This window comes from Nilaparvata lugens, chromosome X, assembly GCF_014356525.2.
Source record: "Nilaparvata lugens isolate BPH chromosome X, ASM1435652v1, whole genome shotgun sequence".
Taxonomy (NCBI): Eukaryota; Metazoa; Arthropoda; class Insecta; order Hemiptera; family Delphacidae; genus Nilaparvata; species Nilaparvata lugens.
In genome coordinates this window covers 84,680,144-84,707,700 of record NC_052518.1, presented here as the reverse complement: position 1 = coordinate 84,707,700, position 27,557 = coordinate 84,680,144, and the positions used below count along the sequence as shown (strand labels likewise).

Sequence of the window (27,557 nt, the reverse complement as noted above, 5' to 3'; positions counted from 1 at the left end):
TCATAATTCCTGTCGTTCCATATTCATATCTTCTATGCCATGTCGAGTGCTTCTGAATTTAATATATATTATCAGAACGTGAGGGGCTTGCGCACCAAAGTCAATGATTTTTATGTGTCTCTGTGTGAATGTGATTATGATATCATTGCTCTTACTGAGACGTGGCTCTGTGGAAGTATTGGGTATTCTGAGCTGTTCGATTCCCATTATCAGATCTTTCGATGTGACCGGTCAGGTAATTTAACCAGGGGAAGTGGGGTGTTGATTGCCATTAAGAGGGTGTTCGCAGCGGAGCTATGTACCTCACTCATGAATCCTGATTACAAAAGTGTTTGGGTTAGGGTTCGTATTCATGAATCAAGCAATTTTTTTAGTCTGTTGTACATTCCACCAGCTTCTGGCTTGCAGATATATGATGATTATTTCGAACTCATTGAATCCTCTGCTCGTTTGTTGGGTCTTGATAAATGTATTTTGTTGGGCAACTATAATATAAGGGAAATATGCAATATGATTTATCAGCTGGAGACTGGAACTGCAATTGCTAGGTCATTGGCGACTTTTATGGGATTTTTCGACTTGGTATCCTATAATTCTGTCTCAAACCATAACAATAGAACACTTGATCTTGTATTGGCAAATACCCCCTTACCGTTGAGCATCGTGAGAGACAAACTGCCATTGGTCAATGAGGATGCCCATCACCCAACTCTTTCTATATCGCTTTCTCTGCCAGTGATGGCGAAGGGGAGTTGTCAGTCGGATGCAGGTGCAGCAAACTATAACTTCAAGCGTGCTGACTTCTTGAATCTATATCACACTCTGAGTTCCATGTCCTCGGATCCTTTTTATAATAGTCAGGAGGTTGAAATTGCTGTAGAGGAATTTTACAAGATCCTATATATGTGTTTGGATGCTAATGTTCCTGTGGTCAGTCAATACAAGCACTCAAAATACCTAATGAGTGACCTAAAGCTTAAAAATAGGTTGAGTAGGAAGCGGAGCTACTCCAGGTACCACGATGAGCAGTTCAAACTTGTGCGATCCCGAGTCAAAGCTAAGATAGCAACAGCCTACTCGAGCTATGTAAGATCTGTTGAAGAGAGGGTTGGTTGTGACCTAGGGGAGTTCTGGAAATATGTGAAAAACAAGCATTTCTCTCATCTAAACAAAGAATTTATCAAGCATAATGATAGGATATACAAGGGTGCTGATACTGCTAATGCTTTTGCTGATCTGTTTTCGTCCAATGCTTCAGCAATGGATGCTGAACCCTTGGTGGACTCTGGGAGGGTTGCCGGACAGACTCCTTGTGATCCCTTTAGTCTCACCCACATTTCAAGGGAGGATGTGGTTGATGCAATTAAGTTGCTCAACTCTCGAACTACTGGAGGCCCTGATAAGATACCCACTTTTGTTGTCAAGGGTTGCTGGGAATTTTTGTGTGGCCCATTGCATTACATTTTCAATTTGTGCATTCGTAAATCCGAATTTCCTGGGGTCTGGAAGTGCTCATGGGTGACACCAGTGTTCAAGTCTAGAAACAGGTCTTTTGCGAGTAATTATAGACCAATTGCTTTTTGAAAGATTTTTGAGAGGATCCTGTACAAGCAAATATTTTCATATGTACAACCCAAGATTGTTCAATCCCAACAGGGTTTCCTCCCTGGTCGTTCAACGGTAACAAACCTTCTAGAGTTTGTTGACAAGGTGTCGAGGGTTTTGGATGTTGGGGGTCGTGTTGATGTGATATATATGGACTTCTCTAAGGCCTTTGATACTTTGGATCACGGTATTCTGCTCAATAGAATGGAGTGTCTCGGGTTTGATGAGGGTGCTTTGGTCTTTTTGAGGAGTTACCTTTCAAATAGAGTTCAATTTGTTTGCTTCAATCATTGTCAATCCGAGCCCTAATGTTGCATTTAAGGGTACCACAGGGTTCCAATCGTGGTCCTTTGTTGTTTTTGTTATATGTAAATGGCCTTCCTAGTGTGCTGAATAGCTCGGAGTGCCTCATGTTTGCAGATGATACCAAAATATTTAGATAGATTAGGTCTGTTGATGACTGTTTCCGTTGCTTCAAAAAGATATTGATGCACAGCAGAAGTGGTGTTTGGAATCAAGACTCACGCTGAATGTGGCAAAATGTAAGGTGGTATCGTTTACCAGCCAGAGGGAACCTTTCCATTATAACTACAATATTGGTAATATTTTGTTGGACCATTCGCAAGAGTATAGGGATCTGGGAGTGATTATGGATGCTCATATGGATTTTGATAAGCACATTGAACACCTGTTATCAAAGTGCAATCAGATGATGGGCTTTGTTTTTAGAACATGCTGAAGCTTCGAGAGGTGAGAGCTCATTTTATACTTGTTCAAGTCTTTGATTCGAAGCCAGCTCGAGTATGCAGCGCCAGTATGGAGTCCTTATCAGATCACCTATGTAATAAAACTTGAGAGAATGCAAAATAAATTTCTAAGATTATTCTTCTTCAAAAAATTCGGGCATACCTGTGAGAGGGGTTTTCCTACACGTCGATTAAGATCATTGTTTGAAGTTGATGCTCTTAAGCTCAGGAGAGAGGTATCATCTTTGATTCTTTTCCGTAAGATACTAACGAATGAGGTTGATTCTTCTTATCTCCTGGGAAAAATTGGATTCGCCGTGCCCACTCTCAGGCAAAGATGGCATCCCCTATTCGCAGTACAGAGGTGTAGGTTTCCCCCCTGAACAACATGCCAAGATTGTTGAATGGACTTGGCTGTGGGGTGGACGTGTTTTCTGATGGCCCATTAAGTTTCAAGCGCACAATAACGATGCTTCTGAGAGAGAATCAGAATAACTGAATTTTTAATCAGAGGTCATAATTTCCGCTGATATTTCTATCATTGTTAAATATATCACTCTTTTAATATTAATTTTTATTTATTTGCACATTCAAACTCATTTTATTCTTACTTTCCCCTTATTCTCAAAGTTTTTTGCTGGCAGTTATCATTATCACCCTCATCCTATCATTCATATGAGACGGCATGCTCTCTCATCATCTTTATTGAAAGCACCTATCCTTCATTACTTCATATATTCATTTTCACCATCACTTTCACCATCAACTCTATTAAGGAATGTTTAAGAAGTAGTTCTCTAAGTATTATTTTCTTTCTTTTCAAACGTTAGTTTTAGTATCTTTTTTTTTTGTTTTGATTGAATATTGTATACTGTACTTATTGTTGTGTTAAGGAAACATATTTGGGTCATTACCTTTTGTTTCTGATGTGATATTGTGAATGAATAAATAAATAAATAAATAAATGAATAAATAAATTATCCAAAAGCAGTAGGATATGCGGGTTCTCATTTTTCATCTTCTCATTAAATTTGTCCAACCAGTCTTTGAAAATTATACACATCATCCAAGCTTTCTTGTTGGCATACCAGTGTACTCCTAATGCCATCAAGTCCTTCTTCAGAAAACATCCGTTATTCAGTTATGATTGAGACTTTGAGCAGGACGGACGCTTACTACTGCCGCTCTCGTTATCTTTTGTAGTGCTGTTTTCGATAAAAGTGTTCTTGTTACGGTGTGCATCAAAGTTAGTTCTAAAAATCTGTTTTATTCAACTTTAAATATTTTTCATAATATCATGTCTGATAGCTGTAACACCTGTCTGAAATCGCTTAAGGCCATCAAAGTGAAAGTGTCATGTTGCGACTGCCATAAAAACTTCCATGGAAAGTGCGTTAGCCTATCCGCTGAGGACGTAAATTATTTAATGGAGCAGGGCGACTTGTGGCGATGCAAGCCGTGTTCCCAGCAACGTCGAAAGAGTATGGCGCTAGAATCCAAGGGAACTGTAACATTTGATGACGTTATCAAACTTATTGAAGAGCTTAGGGAGGACTTTAAGCGTGTGGAAACTAGTCTCGGCGCTTCAATAGAATTCTGTCACAATGAAGTTGCAGAAGCTAGGAAGACGGTCGAGGAGCAGAAAGGTGAAATTTCCAAGTTGGTGAAAACGGTGGATGAACTGAGAAGTGAAAATAAGGGCTTCAAAGGAAGATAGCTGATCTTGAGCTGAGGGTTGAGGATTGTGAGCAGTACTCGCGTCGTAACACAGTAGAAATACATGGAGTACCGATGCAGAAAGGAGAAAATGTTGTTGCAATCGTCAAAGATGTGGGTCGTTCGCTAGGGTATCCAATAGAGGACAAGATGATAGATGCATGCCATCGCCTGCGTTCCAGGGTGGGGTCTGACAAGCATCCTGGTATCATTGTAAAAATGGTACGGAGGCTGGATTCAGAAGAGCTACTCCAGAAACGCCGCGTGAAGCGCAACTTCAACACGCATGACATGGGTCTGACCTCAGGACCCGCGGTGCCGATCTACATTAATGAGAGCCTGTCACCTGCTCGGCGTAGCCTCTACAATGCGGCCCGACAAGTGAAAAAAGATAAGAACTTTGAGTATCTATGGGTCAGAAGTGGTAAAATTTTTCTAAGAAAGAAACAGGGATCAAATGTGATAACTGTTAGGAAAATTGAAGACCTGAAAGATTTGTAAGTCCTTTTGTTACTTTTATGTTATTCTATTATTTTTTGCATTGTTTTAAATTGATAAGCCATATTTTTATTTTTATTTTTTATACTCTTGTTTTCGTTACTCTTACTTTTGTTGTCACGGTGAGACCGAAGTACCCATTACTTGTAGGTATTTTTTATTAGTTTCTTTATTCAAAGACATATATAGATATTATAAGAAAAGCTTATTTCTTTCACATTATTCAATCTCTTTATTGTTTTACATTTCTTTTAATCTCTCTATTACTAAATTGGAAATAATATCAATCTCTGTCTTTATTGCTAGAAGGCAAGCTCACAGAATGAGTATAAAAACAAAGTTCTTAGTATCAGTTCATTCTACAGTAATAATAAATTTGTCACATTCTTTCAATGTCTGATTCTAATCATGTTCTAGTTTTTATAAATCAGAATATCCGTAGCCTAAGGCAGAACTTTGATTTGTTTTTAGTTGAATTAAATAACTTTGAAATATCTCTGGACTTTATAATACTAACTGAAGTATGGATATCTACCGATGAGATAAACTTGTTTCGAATTGATGGTTACAATGCTTATGGTTGTTGTAATGATAACTATCGAGCCGGAGGGGTAATAGTTTACGCCAAATCACAATACAGATGTAGCATTTTAGGTAGCTCAGATAAGCGGTCAGCCGACTGTTTGCAGCTTAGTTGTTGTGATGATAACATTGAATTCATTGTTTTGGCAGTTTACCGTTTACATAGTATTCCAATACAGGAATTTCTCGATGATATCGATTGCATGATAGCTTCTCTAAAAGGAAAGAATATTATTTTCACCGGAGATATAAATTGCAATTTACTGCTTGATGATAGAGTAGCTGATTCTTATCTTAGCCAGATGGCTAGCCACGGATTAGACTGCCTTATAAATGAGCCTACAAGAATAGTTGGTGATAGTCGGAGTTGTTTAGATCATTGTTTCATCCGATTCAACCAAATAAAACAATTAGTTGATTATAATGCTATAGTACTGCACCTTGGAATTACTGACCATTCAATGGTACGTCTAGAGCTAGATATAAGAAAACGTTATCACGTTAAAGATGCCACGGAAAGAAGCAGCCTTGTGATTGATTTCGATCAACTGAAAGTAGAGTTACAAAGTTTGCAATGGGAGAGCGTCTTAGATAAGAACTCCGTCTCAGCTGCTTTCGTTTCGTTCACCAAGCTATTATCAGACTCAATAGATAAGTGTAAATGCAGTAGACCCCGAAAAAGTGTTTTTATCAATAATAAATTAACTCCATGGATTTCTGACTATTTATTTAAAGGAATCAATAGAAGGAAAAAACTGTACAAACTTACGATTTCAAGACCACATGATTTAAATTTGAAAGAATATTACAGAACATTCAGAAATAAATTAAAATCCGATCTGAGAAAAGCAAAAGAGCAGTACTACTTGAAAAAATTTGATAATTGCTCAGGTAATTAAAAACTCAATGGAGAATAGTAAACAGCTTGATAGGAGATCGGGAATCAAAGCATGATGTTATAAGTTTAGAAATCAATTCAGAGACAATCACTGATAAAAAACGTATTGCTACAGAGTTTAATTCATTTTTCATTAAAATACCGCAACAGTTAAGACATTCAATTATTAATGTAGAGAATAATGCAGTATTTAATTCCCATTTCAAGTATAAAAATATTTTGCATTCCTTGTTTTTCATTCCCACTAATGAAACTGAAATTCTCAAGATAATAGCCGGTTTGAAAAACAATAAAGCTCCCGGGTTTGACAATATAAGCAGTTACATTGTTAAGAGAATTTCCATTCAGATTGCTGGTGTTTTGAGTAGGCTTTTTAATTGGAGCATGATGAGTGGTGAATTTCCTGACTGCTTGAAGGTTGCTATTGTAATCCCACTTTTCAAACAGGGCAGCAGAGAGAAACCAAATTGTTACCGTCCAATATCTCTATTGTCAGTTTTCACCAAGATTTTTGAAAAGATTATAAAAATTAGATTGATAGGTTTTTTCAAAAAAATAGATTATTTTAGTAAAAATCAATTTGGTTTCAGAGAGGGCCTGAGTACCGAAGATGCTTTAGTTTCATTTTTTGAGGATATCTATGAGAGTATAAATGAGGGTAAAAAATGTTCAGCATTATATCTAGATATCACTAAAGCATTTGATACAGTGGATCATTCAATTTTATTAAATAAGTTATATGCAGCTGGGGTACGAGGCTTACCATACAAGTGGTTTCATAGCTATCTTCGAAACAGAAAGCAGTGTGTGAGGGTAGGGGGATGCTACAGTAGTTTCAAGAATATAGATTATGGTGTGCCCCAAGGTTCAGTCTTGGGACCTATTCTATTTCTTGTTTATATAAATGATTTATGTGATGCAAAATTGAATGGAAGGTTGACTGCTTTTGCAGATGATACTGCACTCACATATTCAGATGTAGCATGCAATACAATATACACAAGAATGAGCGCTGATTTAAGAGTCTTGAATTATTGGTTCAGCAAAAATTTCATGGTTTTAAGTGAAAAAACTAAGTACATGATCTTTAACTTGAGGGGAAATTTATTTTTTGATACAGATCTGTGTTATCATAGCTATTCCTGCTCTGTTGTTAATAACTGTAACTGTCTAACAATTAACATTGTGAATACTTTTAAATACTTAGGTTTAGTTATCGACTCTTTATTGTCTTGGAAAAATCATGTGGCGAAATTGAAAAAGGAGTTTTGTAGAGGAATAAGGAGCTTTTACATGCTACGGGATTTGTGTCCTACACGTGTATTATTGAATGCTTACCATGCACTTATTAACTCTCGTATGAGCTATGGTATTGTTTTGTGGGGTGGAACCTATGTCACAACACTGAATCCCATAATTATTTTTCAAAAATCATTTATACGTATAATTACCAGATCACTCAGAACTGATCATTCTTGGCCACTGTTTTTTCAGCTTAAGATACTTCCAATCAGAAATCTCTATGTTTTCAAAGTACTAAAGCTATTCTTTCTAAGAAGCCTCAATGCAAATCTTACTCGGGATATCAGATATGACTTCAGACGGGTTTTAGTTCAAGTTCCCCAATCTAATTTAACAATTTTTCAACATTCATTTTCTTTCAATGCACCTAGAATGTTTAATTTAATTTCAAGAAAATTTAATACCTCAGTCCCATTCAATATATTTCTTAAAAGTTTGAAGTTCTATCTGTTCACATTGAATGACTGTGAATCTTTTTTGAGGATTGTACATTAGTATAAATATTAGGCAGTATAATCTTATTCTTGAGTCAGTGGTTTTTTCCCTGTCTTTCTGTTTTCATAATTTAATTCGCTGTCCACTAAAAACATTTTTGAATATTTTTATTTATTTTACTATATTATTTTTTCCATTTAACTTAATTTTTTCCATGAAAATCAATGGAAATTCATTCAATAACATTACAATTGTTATAATAGATTATGAAGACCTGTATAATACGCATTATGAAGACCGTAACACTGGTAAATTTATAATTAATTATTTTCACATAAATAAAGTTTATTTCATGTGTAGAGCGTAGCGGTCCTACTACTCTAGTCTTTAAATTTATTTTATTTTAAGAGAAGTGCACTCCAATAGGGCTTATGCCTAGGTGTGCTCATATTTATTTCGCTTTATGTTTTTGTCATCTGAAGCAAAACATATAATTTTCATCAGTATTTTTTTGTATTGTTAGATGGTACAATTTTTTGTAATAATATTATGTTGTGCGGAATAAATTATTTTTTGAATTGAAATTTTGAACATCCTGGTCTCAGAGATTTGTGAATGTTCAAGGGCTTTTCCTTTTCTCCAGCAGCATTATACAAAATAAAACTGTTAGTCTTTCTGTTGATTTTTTTCCCCCAACACACTGTGCACCTTTCACAACTAGTGACTTATCTGGTATTCCACGGGAGAAAAGACCTGTTCCATCTAAATTGAACACATTCCATAATTCATAATTTTTCACAATGTCAGGTACCCTACTCATCCATTCACAGACATCTGTTGCACTCACATTGGAGCTTTCACCACTTATAGCCCGGAAAACGATACTGTTACGAGTACAAAATTTATTCAACCATCCATTACTAGCCATGAACTCATCAATTTTCAAAGGTTTCGCAAACGTTGGAGCTTTTTCTTGAATAATTGGACCACTTATTGGCAAACCTCTACTGCAAGCACACTTAAACCATTCTTAAGTCGATTCATTGATTTTATAAAACACTTGAGAGGCTTCCATTTTACTGTCTCTATTCCCATTTTGAAACCACTTTTCTTTCAAATGTTCTTTATTTTTCAAAATTTGCTGAATTTTTGTTTTGCTGCACTGGAACTTTTCCGCAAGATACCTCTGTGACAAGCCCTTTTCACTATCTTCTATCTTTGATGCGTGTCTCCAATGTTAAAAAAGTTTGTTTGCACAATTTTTTTGTAGTGTGAGGCATTTCAACAAAAATAATTAAGAACCTGTACTAGACGTTTTGCTCACACGAATGCTAAATGTCAACTGGAAGAGTGTGGACAGCTCGTAAGTTGGCCTCTGGAAGGAATGCAGTCAATCTATTGTTAGATGTGTTGTATGGCACTGGAGAGCCATGCAATAGAATAGAGTCATACTATAGAACTCTGTCCAGACTATCCAAGAATGCCAGATGGTACTGTATGTAGGCCTTTATGAGAGAGGAAGTTTAAGGTTGTAGAACACTGAAGTTCTGAGAAAAATGGTCGCCTGAGAGAGGTGAAAGTGTACACTATTGTGTAGGGTCGTGACAAAATCGTGTGGTCGTGGTCGGGGTGGGGGAGTGGTCGTCTTTGGGAATATATTTATATAGATTTACATTCTGTTATTTTCTGTTCCACAAATATGGTCGTTTTTAGAAGTGGTTGCCTTGAGGGGGTGGTCTTTTATAGGAGTTTCACTGTACAATGGTTTTGGACAGGCTGGCAATGATGGAGAATCTGCTGCTTGATTATGTACCCTCCACTGCCCAGTATAGCGAGGCATGGGGCCAGATGGTCTTTCTCCATCTACAGCTACGTACTGTCTATGAGCTAGCCATGCCATCTCTCCTGCATGTGGAAAGGAGACCTGCACGGACTGTGGTCTATTGGGAGAGTCACAACAACTACCCGATAATCGACAGAGATCTGGCTCTTCTCCTTCTACAGTCAGGAGGCTATCATGAAATTGCCATACCTAGGGTGTGTGCAAATGATTTACTCCAATTCATTGGAGATGCTCTCAACGAATTGGAGTAAATCATTTGCATACGCCATATACTGCTCATTGGAGAGTACATAGTCTATGCATGTGTGTGTGTGTGTGTATATTTTCATTTTTCTTTTTCTTTTCAATATTGTATATATTTCATATTTCTTGTTTTATAATTTTATTCTTTTTTATAATTTTCTACAATTGTACATTTTTTTATATATCTCTTTTTATGGCTATTTTCTTTCTATTGTTTCATATTGTATATATATCTTATTCTTGTATATATAATTTATTTATTTTTTCATAATTTTCCTTTATATTGTACATATTTTTCCTAACTTATATATCTCTTTATTCATAAAATATCTTCTATTATTTCTTTTCTTATTAAACTATATATTTTTTTCAACTATATATCTTCTTCTTCATTCTACTATAACCCTTCTCACTCATGGAGAGTAGGGTAGAGAGAGAGCATGATGATGTAAAACACTTTACATCCTGCTCACAAATTTCACAGTGTATGGTGTAAGATGAAGCTCTTAACCAATAATTCAAGATGTTTTGAATCAAGCTTCATCTCATACCTTGCACTGATAGAACTCTTGTACAGAGTTGAAAGCTTTATGCAGTTACACACTTCTGGTAGTGCAGAGTGTAGGATCACTTACTCTAGCAGTTGAAGGTTGTATGTAATAATACAACAATCTTGAAAAAACAATATATACACTCTTTTATTGATACACAGTAATAAATAAATAAATAAATAAATATATATAATATATATATATATATATATATATATATATATATATATATATATATATATAATATATATATATAATATATTTTGCAGAATCCTCTGCAGAATGGGAATTTTAAGATGACTGCTTGCTCGCATAAATCTGAACAGCTTGACACTTCAGTGTCTTGAAAGAAGGATGTTAGTGTCTCTAGAAAGTTTTGGGCTGTTCCAAATGGTTCTGGTAGGTACTTATCTCCAAACTCCAGAAATGGTTGTACAATCCATTGACTGCTGGTTTCAAGTTGACAATCACCACACTTACATAGATCTGCTTGCTCCATTGCAGGCCAATGTTGGTCCAGGATCTGGTGCAGTGGTAGAAGTAGCAGTTGCAGTACTCACTGAAGTAGTAGTATTAGTAGTAGAAGTAGTAGTAGTAGTAGTGGTAGTAGTAGTATTACCAGCTGTTGCTTGACCTTCACAGCACAGTGCACAGACCTCGACTGACCTTGCAACAACCGCTTCCAGAAAGTCCAGCGTGAATGTAGGGTGAAGACAGGTGCACAGATTGTATGCGCAGTGGACTCGTTTGCAGAGAGCTCCCTCCAAAGCTCGTTCCCCAGCCATATTCATGCACCAGTCTCTGACATTGATGTACAATTGGTCGATCGCTGACTGATTACCACATAGAGCAGGAATCCTGGATGTTAGCAGGCACTGTTGCATATGATTGATGTTTGATGTATCCTGTCTCTGTTCCCTCAATGTGAGAAATTCCTGCGTCCTGTACTTTGGATCCAATGCTGGCACAAGGTGGAGCACTGCTTGGTAGATGCTTGTAGCCGCCATGATTGAAGAATGATGATTGATAGTCACTGCCTTCCCCTTTTATTCTTCCTCCCGCACAATAGATGACTCATCTTTCTCGGTATTCCTGCTTGCTTTTTCCTGTTCACGCCATTTAGGGCAGAAGTCCATGTGACAAGGTTTTCTGCTGACACAGTCTAGGATCATTCTGCAGAATGTGCATTGAACAAATCCATGTATGTCTAGGAAAAACCCTTGTTCAGCTAGTACACTCACGTCTTCCTCCTCATCATTGAACAACTTCAAATGATCATCATACAAAAGTATCCAGTCACCCCTCTCATTGGCAATGCTAACATTGTGTGTGAGTCTTTTGAGCACAAATCTACAATTTGGACTAGCATGTTTATGGACCTCACTTGGATTATCAGACTCTCTTCAACGACTTATATAAATATGGCAGAATGCTCAGCATACTGTATCACTCTCACCAGTGTAGTAGAAGCCCTGTGCAGCAAGATCAGAAATTGATGGCAAAGTCTTCCCCCATTTTTCGAATGATCTCCGTCTCTGAAGTTCATAGTCCCAGACATGAGATTGATCACCCATCACTGTAATAAACTTTGCACAAAACTATGATCACTGACTTCTACTTCTTCTTCTTCTTCTTCTTCTTCTTCTTCTTCTTCTCACAAGATTTTCACTGACTGAATATGATTGAACAATGTTCACTCCTTTTATACATTCACTGATAGCATTGACATCAAAGGTTATCCTATAACATTGACCTCAACAATACTTATCATTGGCCATATTACAAATGAATGAAAAAGACTAAGAAATTATGGAAAAACCATAGACTATTGATACTCAGGAAGTTCGGGTTAGTTTATTAGATACAATGGACTGGTAAACAAAACTGATCTTCCCAAATAGCAATAAGTCAACGGTTTCCCACAATTTCTCAGTCTTTCTCATTCAATATGAATAATTAGCATAATACTTATTCTCTCACAAGATTATCATCACTCCTTCGCTTAAAGTGTCATGACATTGACGATACCTATCATTTAATCAAATACAAACAAGGGGCGAAATTTAATCTTCAATTTGAGCCAGGTTATTTGTACAGTTAAACTCTGCATTAATAAACAATAAAAAAGAGCAAAAACTCACCAGATTGATTCCAATCTTGTCTACTTGCCCTTCGAAGCCTTTATTAGGTGTTTTGGTCAGATTCAGGGTGGGATGAAATCTGGGAAAAGACAGGTTTGCTTCCGGGCTGCCTTTTTGCGTTGATTCTGTGTTCAACTTGCAGGTCATACACTGTGTTTCGAACAAAGCTCAAACTGGATTCTTTATAAATTCAAATCCGATTCAAATTAATTCAATTCAATACTATTTACGCTGTTATATTCATAATTCACACACACAACATTTAAACAATTATTTAAAAGAAATTTCCGATCAAAATTACATGACAAACACACAATTTTGGTCTTGCACAACAAGACGGGCTGACGAAACAAAAAAGACTGGTGCTTTTAATATTGACAAGGCCAAAAACAGCTGGACGGTCTGTGCTGGCGCAAACACAAGCCTGCTATTGGCAGAACTGCAGTCTGGGATTTTGTCGCTACAGTTTGAATTCTCTGGCCAGACCATACCCCCACCTCTGAAAAACTATTTTTCAGCCAAGTTACAAAAACTGAAAAAACCACAGAAAGGAAAAAATCCAGACATGCCAAATAGAACAAAAAACACCAACACCAAAAAACAACACAAAGAAAAAAATGCAACAAGCACAACAACTATTGAGTTGGGAGTGGATATAATTTTGTTACTAGGTTGAATATGGAAACGACGATTACACTTAAAGACACAAATACGAATAATAGAGCGAGCAGACAGTATCCAGAATTTTTGTCTGATCAAGGACAACAATAACGAAGGTCCAGCTTGACAATTCTTCTTGTGATGATAATCAATCAACATCGATACGAAAGCATCAGATTTTGGTAAGATCATCTGATGACAAGTCTCAAATTCCAGTCCAGCATGAGACAAGCGACCGCCGACGCGAATCACACCTCTATCAATGAATGGAGACAGGCGACATAGGTGCATAGAACCTCTCTCTCTCTTCTCTAATTGCACAAATTCAGATGAAAAATGTATCTTCTGTACCACTTCACATAGATACCTCTCAACAACATCGAAATCTGATTCTTCTGATTGGGCTAAGATTCGTAAGAATTTGAGAACAAGAATTACAATTCTCAAAAGACGACCATAATCCGAACAACGACCAATTAATGAATATACCGCATTGCTGTTACAATCAGGAGATTTTGTGACTGTCAACACTGACGGTTTTTTCGCCTCCAGTGGATCCACTATCTCTTCCATTTGAGTTCGAACGGGCCAATCGCATTTGTCCTCTGCTATCCATGATGGACCTGAGAGCCACAACAGAAAGTTCACAAGCTCAACTGGTGATAAACCTCTAGACAAACAATCAGTGGGATTTTCAATTCCAGCAACATGCATCCACTCCTGTATACAAGAATCCTGTATTTTTGTGACACTATTACCAACAAAAGTCTGCCATTTCGCGGATGGAGCATTAATCCAACACAAGGTGACTGTAGAATCAGAGAGTGTGACAATACGAGACACATGACAACGTTCACTAATAATAGTGACTACTGAATTCATGAGTTCTGCCAACAAGAGTGCCGCACACAACTCCAAACGAGGTATTGAAACAACTTTAGATGGTGCTACCTTGGACTTTGAACACAATAATACAACTCTTGGCTCCTCGCTCTCCTTCTGCGACTTCACATAGATAACTGCACCATAACCAGACAATGATGCGTCACAAAAGCCAATCAAACTGATGTGAGAATCCTTAAACAAACCAACATGACGTGGAACAGCAAATTTCAACAATAGAGGCAACTCTTTTTGACAATTCTCTTAAAGAGTGCAGATAGACTCAGGTGGCTTCTCGTCCCAATCCACTCCTAATTTCCACAGTTTCTGGACAAGACATTTTAGAAATAATTCAAATGGTGACAAGAGATCAAGTGGATCATAGATACGAGCCATCACTGACAGAATAGAACGCTTAGTAGCGATGACCTCACCACTCTTGACTGAAAACTGTAACAGATCAGTACTAGGTTGCCAATTCAATCCCAAGATAGCCAAGGAGTTGTCTGCTTCGAAATCCTTGTACGAAAACGATTTCTCTTCCTCCGAGAATTTCTCCAACATTGATGGTGAATTTGAAGTCCACTTTGTGAGCGAGAAACCTCCTCCCTGAAACAGCTGCTTGGACTGATGATACAGCTCCGCGGCCTCTGACTCTGTGGCGACAGATGTGACTAAGTTGTCCATGAACATGTCTCTTGGTATTCTCGCCTTGGCTGCTGGAAAACGATTTCCATCCTCCTCTACAAGCTGGTGGATGGTGCGAAGCGCCAAATATGGAGAGCTTGAAACACCAAAAACAACACAATTGAGCTGATAAATTTCGATCGGATCCTCCGGCGAAAATCTCCACAATACACGCTGATAATGACAGCAGGAATCCTCCACTAATATCTGTCGATACATTTGTTTAATGTCGGCAGTTAGTGCGATTGGGAACAAAAGAAAATTAACTAACAAAACAAAAATGTCAGTCTGCAATTTGGGACCAGCATGAAGAACCTGGTTCAACAAACCAGATGATGTTCTGGAACCAGCATCAAATACAATTCGGATGGGCGTGGTAGTGCTGCTTGCTTTCACGATGGTGTGATGCGGTATGTAGTAACCACCTCGGTCTGTCTGATCTGCTACAAATGACATGTGACCCTGACGTAGGTAATCGATCAATATTTCATGATATGAAATACGAGTATTGCTGTCAAGCTCTAGTCGTCTCTCCAAAGTCAGCAGTCTGCGTTCGGCGACAGCATACGAATCTCCCAAGCTGCTGGGCAGCTCTGCAAATGACAAGGCAACAACAAAACGACCAGAATTCACACGATGTACAGACTTCCGAAAATTTACCTCACACTCCAACTCTTCCGGTTTCAGTTGACAGCTTGGTGCAGGGCACGATTCCAACTCCCAAAAACGTTCCACAAAACTATCCAACGATGGACTACTAACGAATGGACTACAGATGGCTGTAAAACAATTCGACACATTCTTTGTTGAAGTGAGAATCGGCGCTCTCCCCATCAGAATGTGACCAAAGACACTATTAACAGTCATCAATTCATGCGATTCACCTATACTAGGACTCCCACGTAGCAAGTGAGGAACTAACTCCGCACCAATGATGCCATCTATCCTACTAGGAAGGTAGAATTTGTCGTCAGCCAGTGTGAGATTTTCAAGATGAAGTTTGGATGTGTCGATTTCACAAGAAGGCAACTTGTCGATGACTTTATCTACCACTGTGGCATCCATCGAAAACTTGACGGTAGGATCCAACTTCGACTGAATCGACACACAAGTACGACCTCGAACTTCACTAGTACCACCACTGCATCCACGAACAATGGTTTTCATGGGCTGGAATGGTAGTCTCAAACGCCGACACAATTTGGCTGTAACAAAATGACACTGACTCCTGGTGTCAATCAAGAAACGAACATCACAAAGCTGATCATTACAATCTCGAACATGTGCAGTGACGGTCGACAACACAACGGTCGAATTTTCTACATCGTTGGATGTAGAACAACAACTAATAGGTGATGTGCCACCTGCCTTGGAGTTCGACGAGGATGCAACACCTTCATTGGAACTTGATCTGGAAAAGTGCAATAAAGAATGATGAGACTCTCGACATTGAACACACTGAGTTTACTATGACAATCTCTACTCAAATGATCCACATCAAGACAATGAAAACAACAAAACTTTCCTTTAATCAAACAATAACGATCCCAAGGAGTCATTTTCAAGAAACTTGCACAATCTACTAACTGATGACCCGGTTTTGAGCACTTCAGACAATTGGGATTTTTACTAGATGCATCATTAGATGAATTATTAGATTGAGCCACAAACACCTTTGATTTATTATCCTTTTTGTGCCTCATATTAAACGATTCAGTCTGTTTCTCATCAGAAGGAAGAGTCTTAATTTGCTTTTCAATGAATTTGACATAATCGGTATAAGTTGGCATAGCCTTGTCATGGACGGCCGATTCAAAATTTCTACGAGAACTTGGATCCAGCAATCTCAAGCCATGATAGAGGAATATCGAGTCTGACAAATCAGTGAGTCGCAATCTCTTCACTGCATTGATTGAACTGCAAAACCCATCCAAAATCGCAATACAACCTGCCTTTGATTCTGATTTGATTGGACGAAATTCAAAAATTTGTTTGAAATAGGCATCGACTTGCGCCCGTGGATCGTTATAGCGGGTCAATAATGCCTGCCAAATTATTTGATAATTGTTAGCCAATGGTGGCAAATGTCGACAAATATTTGCTGCTTGTCCAGTAAGTCAACTTACAAGATATTGGACCTTCTGCTGATCGTTCAAACTCTTGTTGTCATGTACCAATGCCTTCAATAGTTCATAAAACACCGACCATTGAGTCTGGTTCCCATCAAATTTCGGAAGGTCGATTTTAGGCAGCACCGACTCGGACACGACCGGCTGTGCACTAGCTGCTGTAGCTGCCGAAGATTGAGCAATAGCATCAGTCGCCTCTTTCTGTTTGAGAGTGTTAGACGCTACTTCGATATACTGAAACAGATCTAGGTGTGAGTCGTTGAATGCTACAACATGATCTTTATTCAACTCAAGTTCCAGCTCATTAACCACTAATTCTGTCTTTTCATAATCCAAAATGGTCTGAGACACCCGAGGATACAAGATTGAAAATTGCTCAGCAACTTTTGGATCAGAGACATTTTTAGACAGTTCATAAATTCTTTGCAATCTGGCATACAATTGTTCCAGTTTAGTGCGATGCACCCTGATTTGTTCCTGTAATTTTTCCTCCATCTTGAACTCATACACAAAACAATTCAGCCCCGACAATACAAAAAACAGACAATAAAACAAGAATGAGTTCAAAACTAGATGAAAGGAAGAATCATGACTAGTAAGTTATCAAAGTTAAACTTTGATTATCAATTCACAAGATAAGTTACTGCTGAAGACAAAACTATATGATTAGATAATATTCTTCCAACAACTCACAAACAAACGATAACTTGTTGAATTGAACAAACAAATTCATGCTGGTGATTAACCTTCACTAACATGTATAACAAAATGGACAATACAAATTCCAACATACAAACAAATTCCCGAAAAAGAGCACAATGAGCCTAGTTTCAGGAAAATTACAATTTTAACTGAAATAAATTTAATTTCTGACAAATACAAATTGACAAGAAACCTTGCTCTAGAACAAGGCTACAACAAACTTGAGTTGAGCATAGATCAGACCATTCTCAACATGCCAACATTGGACAAATACAAAAACTGCTTAAATCCAATGTGTGTGAATTAATCAATAAATCACAAATTTAAATTCAATCATGGCCTGGCAGGATCAAGAAATGTTCTGAACAAAGCTCAGGCTAGAGCTACCAGAGGACTGTAATTTACTATTCAAATAATCAAATACAAACAAGGGGCAAAATTTAATCTTCAATTTGAGCCAGGTTATTTGTACAGTTAAACTCTGCATTAATAAACAATAAAAAAGAGCAAAAACTCACCAGATTGATTCCAATCTTGTCTACTTGCCCTTCGAAGCCTTTATTAGGTGTTTTGGTCAGATTCAGGGTGGGATGAAATCTGGGAAAAGACAGCTTTGCTTCCGGGCTGCCTTTTCGCGAACAAAGCTCAAACTGGATTCTTTATAAATTCAAATCCGATTCAAATTAATTCAATTCAATACTATTTACGCTGTTATATTCATAATTCACACACACAACATTCAAACAATTATTTACAAGAAATTTCCGATCGAAATTACATGACAAACACACAATTTTTGTCTTGCACAACAAGACGGGCTGACGAAACAAAAAAGACTGGTGCTTTTAATATTGACAAGGCCAAAAACAGCTGGACGGTCTGCGCTGGCGCAAACACAAGCCTGCTATTGGCAGAACTGCAGTCTGGGATTTTGGCGCTACAGTTCGAATTCTCTGGCCAGACCAACTTGTTTGAGTACACTGTATTGCAATGCTGCATCATCTTCTTCGAAATTATTGAATTCTTTGATAAGTCTTTCCTGTGATACTGAGGTTTATAACTGTTTAGCCGCTGGTATACAATCATTGTCATCATCATCATCAACAGCATTTCCAGCCATTGGTATTGTGATAATACTCTTGTCCAATTCCTGATCATCAATATCAACGATTTCTTGAAGTTCTATCATACCCCCCTCCTCCTACTCCTCATCCTCCTCCTCCTCCTCAACCTCCTCCTCCTCCTCCTCCTCCTCCTCCCTAGTTGCCGGAGTAGCATCAGTGATCCTGTTATGTCCGTATGCAAGAGTTCCAATTCCATCATCCTGAATATACCTTTTCTCATCAGCATTGCTTAGCTCCTTCTTTTTCTGCACCAGAGTCATAATTTGATGTTTTCTAGTACCAAACATCACTCTCTATAAATATCATTGCTCTCATAGAGACAATCAATATAGTCTTGAAATGTAATGTACCAGTTGGCATTGGGATGTGTTTTTGGCAGCTCTTGACCCAGTATTGGTCTCCTTACACCCTTAGCCTTTCTTATTAGGCCGCTCTTCAATTGAGCTCAATCTTTGTTCAAACATCATCAGGCATACAGCTTTGATCTCAACCCCACATATTCAAGTGGAGCCCTGGCTGTGTACTCATGCTTGAAATTCCCAAGTACCATTTTATTGGTTTCAGAATAGTATGGGTGGTCGGTGGGGTACTCAGAGGTGTCAAACACTTCTTTTAGCTTCTCTTTGTCAACAATATCCTTGTAAATATCCTCTGTTTCCACCAGGTAGAAGAGACTGTCTGTATCTTGATAGAGCAGTTCGAGGTGGTCTTTGTAAAGTGGTCTCATCACATCATAGCAGAACTGGTACATCAATGTCTTGCTAATGTCCAACACTGACAAACCACGTCAGAGGTTGTCATTGATTTTGATTCTAAAAAAACTCCGCAAATAGCTCCTGACTTCTTTCAAATATACTTTGACAATCTCTCATATTTGAACCGTTCATGAGTCCTTGTAGTTGTTCAAATCTCAAATTTTCATACTGAATAACTTGTTACCATTTCAAAACAGTCTGAAACGGGAATACCATAATGGATGAATGAATCAAAAGTTGATGAAATATCATTATAATAATACTGTTAGAAATAATATGAATGAATATTTAAATTTTCATTTCATTTTGATTTGACACATATCTATTATTATTTTGGGTATAATTTCTCAAAAGCTCACGACGAACTGAAGATTCACAAAAGATTAACATTTTCAATGATGATTTCCTGAAATACATAATTTGAATGCATAGACTAGTAGGAGCGATGCAATAGACAGGCCATTACTCGCATTAATCATGGGGGAGGACTGCGCCACAGTGTAACAGTGCTACTTATCCCCCTCCCACCGCCGCATCTATGATTGTAACCCCCAAACTATGTATATATTATTGGATTCAGCAAGAAACGGCCTAACATTCATTGGGAGCCTTTTCCCCTAAGTAGGCTAACTACTTGAATTTCGAGAAATAACAAAAAGTCCATAATAAAAAGATACATTTTATTTTTTTACGGAAAAACTATGCGGTTTATCACAAAAATGTATAGGACCACATTGGAAGCTAGTTATGTGTACATAATATTGAGAAAAAAATAAAAGCTGTACTATGAATAGTAACTGCAGGACAGGCGATTTTACAAACGTGGGTTTTTTACAACTTACCCCCCTCCCCAACAAGCTGTCGACCAGCCTGGGACGTGAGGACATCAAGTTTCATATATACTGAAGACTCCCTAACAATAATCCGAGGCCAAATTCTCTGCCTCTCTCATGTATGCTCAATGTAAGGCAGCGCCTGGACTATTATATACTTTTACCATTCACATTTGATATTATGAATTTATTATTTATTTGTATTTTTAAATTTTCCGTTCCTTTAAATTTGCCCTGAAAAACGGCCCTGGGCGGCCGCCCGGTCCGCCCACCCCTGGTGCCGGACCTGCTAATAACTGACTTTTAAGATGGATGCTACCTCTCGCCAGAGTTTTGTGTAGCATTTGTTTAGTAACATGCTTTTCCACTCAGTTACTATTCTTGTTACATTTAATTTGTAGTTGAACTTTCACCATAATTTCCAACTTCTTAATAATTAGGCTCAGTGTAGGCTTATTTAGGATCAGTGTAATGATCTGGTGAAGTATTTGCTTCAAACTCAGTTTTCTTCCTTATCTTTTGAAGCAAAATGTGCTCTGAAAGACAAGCGGCCACAACCATTACTGAAAATTGTTCAAAAAGATAGCAATCAAGCAAGAACTTTTTAGTCCCAATGGTATAAGAATTATCAATGGCTTACGGCAAGTGTGACAGACTGTAAATTTTATTGTTATGTTTGTTTGTTATTTGGGGGTGATAGTGAATGGAATCAGACTGGAATCAGTATCCTTAAAAACTTTCATAGGAGAGCACGAAAACACCAGATTTCTAAAAGACATATTCTAAATAGTGAGCATTTTCTTCTTCTTGGCAGGAATAGAGTAGAGCATGCATTATCAGAAGCAGCACGTCTTGCAGCTCTGAAACATAATGAGGTAGTAACACATAATCGACGGGTTGTTGGTATTAGTTCAAGTGGTTTGTTTTCTTGGTAAACAAGAACTTCCTTCCCGGGGGCATGTTGAGAGTAGTAATTCTGTGAATAGAGGCAACTACCTTGAAACTCTTGAACTGCTGGCACAAGAAGAACAATTCATGAGAGAGCATCTTGGAGCAGCATCAGGATTCAAAGGAACTTCAAGTGAGATTCAAAATGATATTATTGACTGTGTGACACAAGTGGTGAATGAAGAAATTCAAAAACAGCTTTCAACTTGTGAGTTTGTATCGGTTCAGGCTGATGAAACATTGGACGTCTCTTGTCAGACACAAATGAACATTATACTCCGTTATTGTGTAAATTACAATGTTTATGAGAGGTTTGTTGGTTTTTATGATGTTTCAAAGGATAAAAGTGCTGCTGGTCTAGCAACTGTAATTTCCATGTCTTGAAGAAATGGGGTGTGGATAAAAAATTGATATGTCAGACTTATGATGGTGCTTCAGTAATGGCCGGTTCTAGAGGGGGTGTTCAAGCGATTATAAAGCGAGATTGCCCACTGGCAATGTTCATACATTGCTATGCCCACCAACTTAATTTGGTTCTCTTGTATGGAGCAAAAACTATAAAGAAAGTGCGTTTCTTCACATATATACATATATATATATATTTGCCTTCCATACATATTTCAGCAAATCTTCAAAAAGAACACAAGTGTTGAGGGATAAAGGGTTCAAACTTCCTCAAGCCTGCACAATGCAATGGAACTTTCACTCCAGGGCAACAATGACAATTTCATCTCATTTCAAAGGCTTGAAAGAAGCTCTTGGGCCAGTCATTGAAAATGATGATGAATGGGATGGTGAATCAGTGAATGGTGCCTTAGGACTTTTCAAGAGATTGGACGACCCAAACTTCCTATTCCTCCTTTGTTTTTTCAATAAAATTTTCAGTTTCACTGACCATTTATTCAAGGTGTTGCAACTGAAGTGTACATCAAATGTGAATATTTGCAACCATGAGATAAAAGAAACAATTAAAAATCTACAGAACTTGAGAAATGAGGAACCAATCAATGAATGTGTCGAATCCAGCATAGAGCTCAATAATGAAGTGACAACAGAAAAATTTGTTTTGCCAACCCTAAAAGCAACTGCATATGAAATAGTTGATACCATAGTGGTGCAGATGGAAACAAGGTTCTGTGATTTTGAGAACTTTCACTTTGCAGAATTACTGAATGAGAGTCAGTTTCCATCCTACAATGACAATTTTCCAACATCCAAGTTGGATCAGCTCTTGAAAAATTATCCCTTCTTTGATAGCGAGCAACTGCAAAATGAACTCTTAAACATTCACTCTGACAATTCCAAGCATCTACCCCCACAGAAATTGTTGCAGTATTTTTTGGATAATGATCTGGATCCTGTTTATGAACAAACTACACGTTTAATTCGTTTAGTGCTCACATTTCCAGTGACAACATGTTCCAGTGAGAGATCAATGAGTGCACTAAAACGCATAAAAACATTTTTAAGAAATTCTATGACCAATGATAGACTCACCAACTTGAGCACACTGGCAATAGAGAAATCTCTTTTGCATGAACTGTCAAACAGCCAGAGCTTCAAAGACCCAATTATTGATGTCTTTGCACAGAAGAAAGACTGGCGCATAGATTTAATCTACAAGAAAATTTAAGGTAAGCTTCAGAATTCTTAGACTCCCCTTCTAGTTATAGGTAGCTTCGCCACTGACAAATTCATCTTTGATTTCAATACTCTTACTGAACTGATATAATTATATAAGGCGCTGCCTCTCGCCAGAGTTTTGTGTAGCGTTTGTATATAACCCTCCCACTCAGACATATTTATTATCTGTTATTTCTTTTCACTTTTTTGTAGGATCATTTTGTGATTAAGGGGCCTATCAGGTCCATCACGATGGTTCAATAATTCAATCAATTAAAGGCTTGTAGAGACGTACGTAAAGATTCGTGCGAACAATCATATGTACACATGCATTGGCATTCATTTTATGTCCATTTTGCGTTCCACATAATTATTACTGGGGGGAGATAAGGAACATGAAATTTGCTTGACATGCTTTGTGTCGGCTCCGCATTTTTACTTGAGTTTTTATTGTAAGTTCTTGTGCTAGTGACTTGATTTTTTGCAACCAGTTGTAGGGAAGTGATATCTTCAGAAGTGTTCAATTTCATTGCGATTGAACATACGACATTTGTGTAGAAACGTCCTAAGTGTAACGTGTGAAATGAATCTTGGTACTAGAAGCAACTCAAAGTTACAGGCTTCAAAAGATAGGGCAAGTGACAAGAATTCGGCTGCATCGCTCGACCCACCTCCACCTCACACCACGCCTACCGGTCATGAGGAGGAGTGCGACGGGGGAATGAAGAGTCTGATTCAGAAAGTCTTATCTGAGTTCATCTCTAATGACGAATTCCTTGACAGATTGGCGGATCGGGTCACCGATAAAGTGATTGATAAACTCAAAGAGATTGTCACTTCTCATGTGATGGATGTAATAGAGCCGCGCTTTTTGGAAATAGAAAAAAAGATTGAATCTCTCACTAATGAAGTGGCAGTCATACGTAAAAATTTTGCTGCTCGCAAGGAGTCTCAGGAGAGCCGAATGGATGGATTAGCGCAGTATCAACGACGCAACAATGTCAGAATATTTGGCATACCTGAAGTCAGTGGGGAGAATATAACAACTGTCGTTACAAAGATGTTTAGCGAGAAACTTGACCTGAAAGTGGACACTTCACTGATTGATCGATGTCATCGCGTCGGCCGCCCTTCGGCCCCCGGCGAGTCCAGGAGCCGAGCTGTCCTGGTAAAATTCATCAGCTACCAAATTCGGCGTGCTGTCATCTCGGCGAGGCGGCGGCTCAAGGGCACTCCTATCAAGATTCGCGAGGACCTCACGAAGCGGCGGAATGACTTCTTCAGGCAGGTGGCAGCAAGGGTTGGATTCAAGAATGTATGGACAATCGATGGAAGAATTTTATGGATCGAAAACGGAAAAATTCATTCGAGCAATCATGACATTGTGGACTCACAGAATAAATAATGTAAGCTAGTTTGATGGATGAGTGTGGTGGATTTGTGGGTTTGTGGATGAGAATCACGGGTAAGTTAATCTATTTATTTAATTTTATTTTTTTCATTGGAAAATATATGAATATTCATTTATTCTTCTTATCATTCTGGAGATGAATATTATTAATCTTTTCTTTTTTTTTGCAAATTACTCTATCTTGTTCAATGCATTTTAATTGATATAGTATTAGAATGCAAATTGTTCTCATGTATTTAATATATTTTTCATGTAATTAGTAGATTGATTATTTCGATCAGATTTACAAAACAATTCGTTACCTACTGAATGTAATTATTTTCTTTCTTGCTATTTAATTATCTGCATCGCTATTCTATGCATCTGCCACTCTCTTCTGTCTCCTTTCTTATGAATAAATGTTATATTTTAGTAGATCAATGCTGTTTGTGCTATGTTCTATTACTGTTGGTATTTTACTGATTTATTCATTTATCTATTTTTCAAATCAATTCTCTCAGTTTGTGATGATTTTCCTCATGCACTCATTCTATCTTGTTAGTTTAAGCCACATTTCACTTCCAATATGGACACTAGCAATCGAATATCATTACATAGAATAAAAAGCATTATTTTTCTTTTGTACTTTATTGATATATTTACTTCTTTTTTCTTTTTGTAAGGATGTAAATGAAAATTTATCTTTCAATGCGCTTTAAGACATATTTAGCATAGGAATTCTTTCTCTTATCACTTCCAATTATATTTAACTTTTATCGCACTGAATTGATTTAAATAATTATGATTACATATCTGCTCTAGTAACTCATCTTGTTAAGCATCAGGCTGTCAGCTCTCAAGTTTTATTACTTGTTGCTTGGAAGATCTTAAATGTTTCATTCAATAATCATCGAACTTAAAATTTTTATATATAATAATATTGGAGTCAATGATGTTCGTCTGGCTTTCTGGTGGGCTTATTTTTTTTTCCGCGCTTATAATTCACCTATTTTCACCCTTTCTTTCTCTCTTTTTTTTTTTATCCCTACTAATCTTAAAATTTAGTTAGAGCATCATGATCTACATCTCATTAGTATTAATAAGTATGCAAGGGAGTATGAATGTTTGTGTGATGGTGTTGAGAAGATATTTTGATGTAGTCTATGATTGTGGGGTCTGTCTCTGTCGGCCTTTTCCTCTTGCGTTAGTCATTGTAATCTCAGCCAATGAGTTATCGAAATGATGACGGCGCCGCGCTGAGCGTTGGGGAGCAGCTCCGCAATAATTTTCTTAACTATTCAAAATTTCTCAAAGTAGCTCATGTGAATGCGCAGTCTGTAGGTTGTCACATTGATGAGTTTTGCTGTAAGTTTGAGACACAGGAGTGTGATGTGATCTTTGTATGCAAAACATGGTTAAAACCGATCATGCCTTCAGGACGAGTTGAACTAGCAGGATACTCGTTGCTAAGAAATGATCGCCTTCATAAGAACGGAGGTGGTGTTGCAGCCTATGTGAAGCATGCTCTAAAGCCTAGAATTATTGTTAAATCCGACACAAACAGAGCAAGTAAACCAGAGTTCATGCTTCTGGATATTTTTATTAATGGGAGCAAGGTGCTTATCGCTGTGTGCTACAGACCTCCGCACATTGGGTTTATGGAGGAGTTTGAAGTTGCCCTCATTGAGAGTATGGCTGCCTACAGACATATCATAGTCATGGGTGACTTTAACACGGACTTACTTAGACACAATTCACCTGAAAAAAATCAATTAATGACAATTTTCAACTCCTGTAATTTATCCCTGTTGCCTCTGCAGGCCACTCACCATACCTCAGCCTCCCACACCCTGTTGGATCTGATTGCTGTTTCAGAGGAGGATGTGGTCAGAACACATGGACAGATGCTGGCTCCAGGATTGTCACACCATGACCTTATTCACTGTGTCTATGCCATCAAAGTTATATGCTACAGACCTCCGCACATTGGGTTTATGGAGGAGTTTGAAGTTGCCCTCATTGAGAGTATGGCTGCCTACAGACATATCATAGTCATGGGTGACTTTAACACGGACTTACTTAGACACAATTCACCTGAAAAAAATCAATTAATGACAATTTTCAACTCCTGTAATTTATCCCTGTTGCCTCTGCAGGCCACTCACCATACCTCAGCCTCCCACACCCTGTTGGATCTGATTGCTGTTTCAGAGGAGGATGTGGTCAGAACACATGGACAGATGCTGGCTCCAGGATTGTCACACCATGACCTTATTCACTGTGTCTATGCCATCAAAGTTTCCAAGCCTGAGCTAAGATTGATTCATTATCGAGATTTCAGGAATATTAACTATCCTGAACTTCTTAGAGAGGCGTCTGGTCTGCCCTGGTACTTTTTTTATTTTACAAATGATGTTAATGTCATGCTGACAATGTTTTATGAGTATACACATTACCTATTCAACAAGTTTGTACCTCCTAAGGTGAGGCGCGTAACAAGAGTACCGGCGCCATGGATTAGTCCTGAGATCAGGTGGCTGATGAAGGGGCGAGACAGATTATGCAGACTTTCCAGGCGCTCACGTGACCCGCTGCTGTTTGCCGAGTATAAAAGAGCAAGGAATCACTGCAAACAGCAACTTCGAAACTCCAAGTGCCGATACTTCCGCAGCACTCTTGGGTCTGCTAGATAGACTGCATCCAAATGGCGAACACTGAGGAAACTCGGAGTTGGCAAGGATAGGAACAGGTTGATACTGAATCACAGCCCTGATGAATTGAATGATTTCTTTGTGGATATTCCAGGGACATTGGATATGGCACAAGAGTATTCAGACTAGTACAGGACAGCTCGAAGGCAGGATGAGTTCTACTTTGCTGCGGAGACTGAAGCCAATGTAGTGAATGCAATCATGTCCATCAAGAGTGAAGCTGTTGGTGCTGATTTGCTTCCAATGAAATTTATTAAAATTATTTTGCCTATTGCCCTTCCATTCATCACACATCTCTATAACACTTCTGTTTTCCCCACTGAATTCAAAACCTCCAAAATCATCCCTCTCAATAAAACTTCCAATCCTTCCTCTCCATCTGATTATCGTCCAGTTGGAGTGCTGTCTGTCATGTCCAAGGGGCTTGAAAAATATGCACATGAACAAATTAATGGTCATGTTTCAACTTTCAACCTTCTCAATAAATTCCAATCAGGCTTCAGGAAGGGATACAGTACTATGAGTGCCCTTTTATGTGTAACAGATGATATAT

At 38.0% G+C, this 27,557-nt stretch overlaps 2 protein-coding genes across 2 annotated transcripts in view; both read left to right on the top strand.

The window, feature by feature from the left end:
• LOC120354494 overlaps positions 1 to 27,557 on the top strand; it is a 148,200-nt gene that overhangs the window by 76,040 nt on the left and 44,603 nt on the right. The window lies entirely within an intron of this gene.
• Positions 4,143 to 4,568, top strand: LOC120354681. Its single transcript, XM_039442084.1, has one exon. It carries the CDS (start codon positions 4,143 to 4,145, stop codon positions 4,566 to 4,568), a length of 426 nt encoding a protein of 141 aa, XP_039298018.1.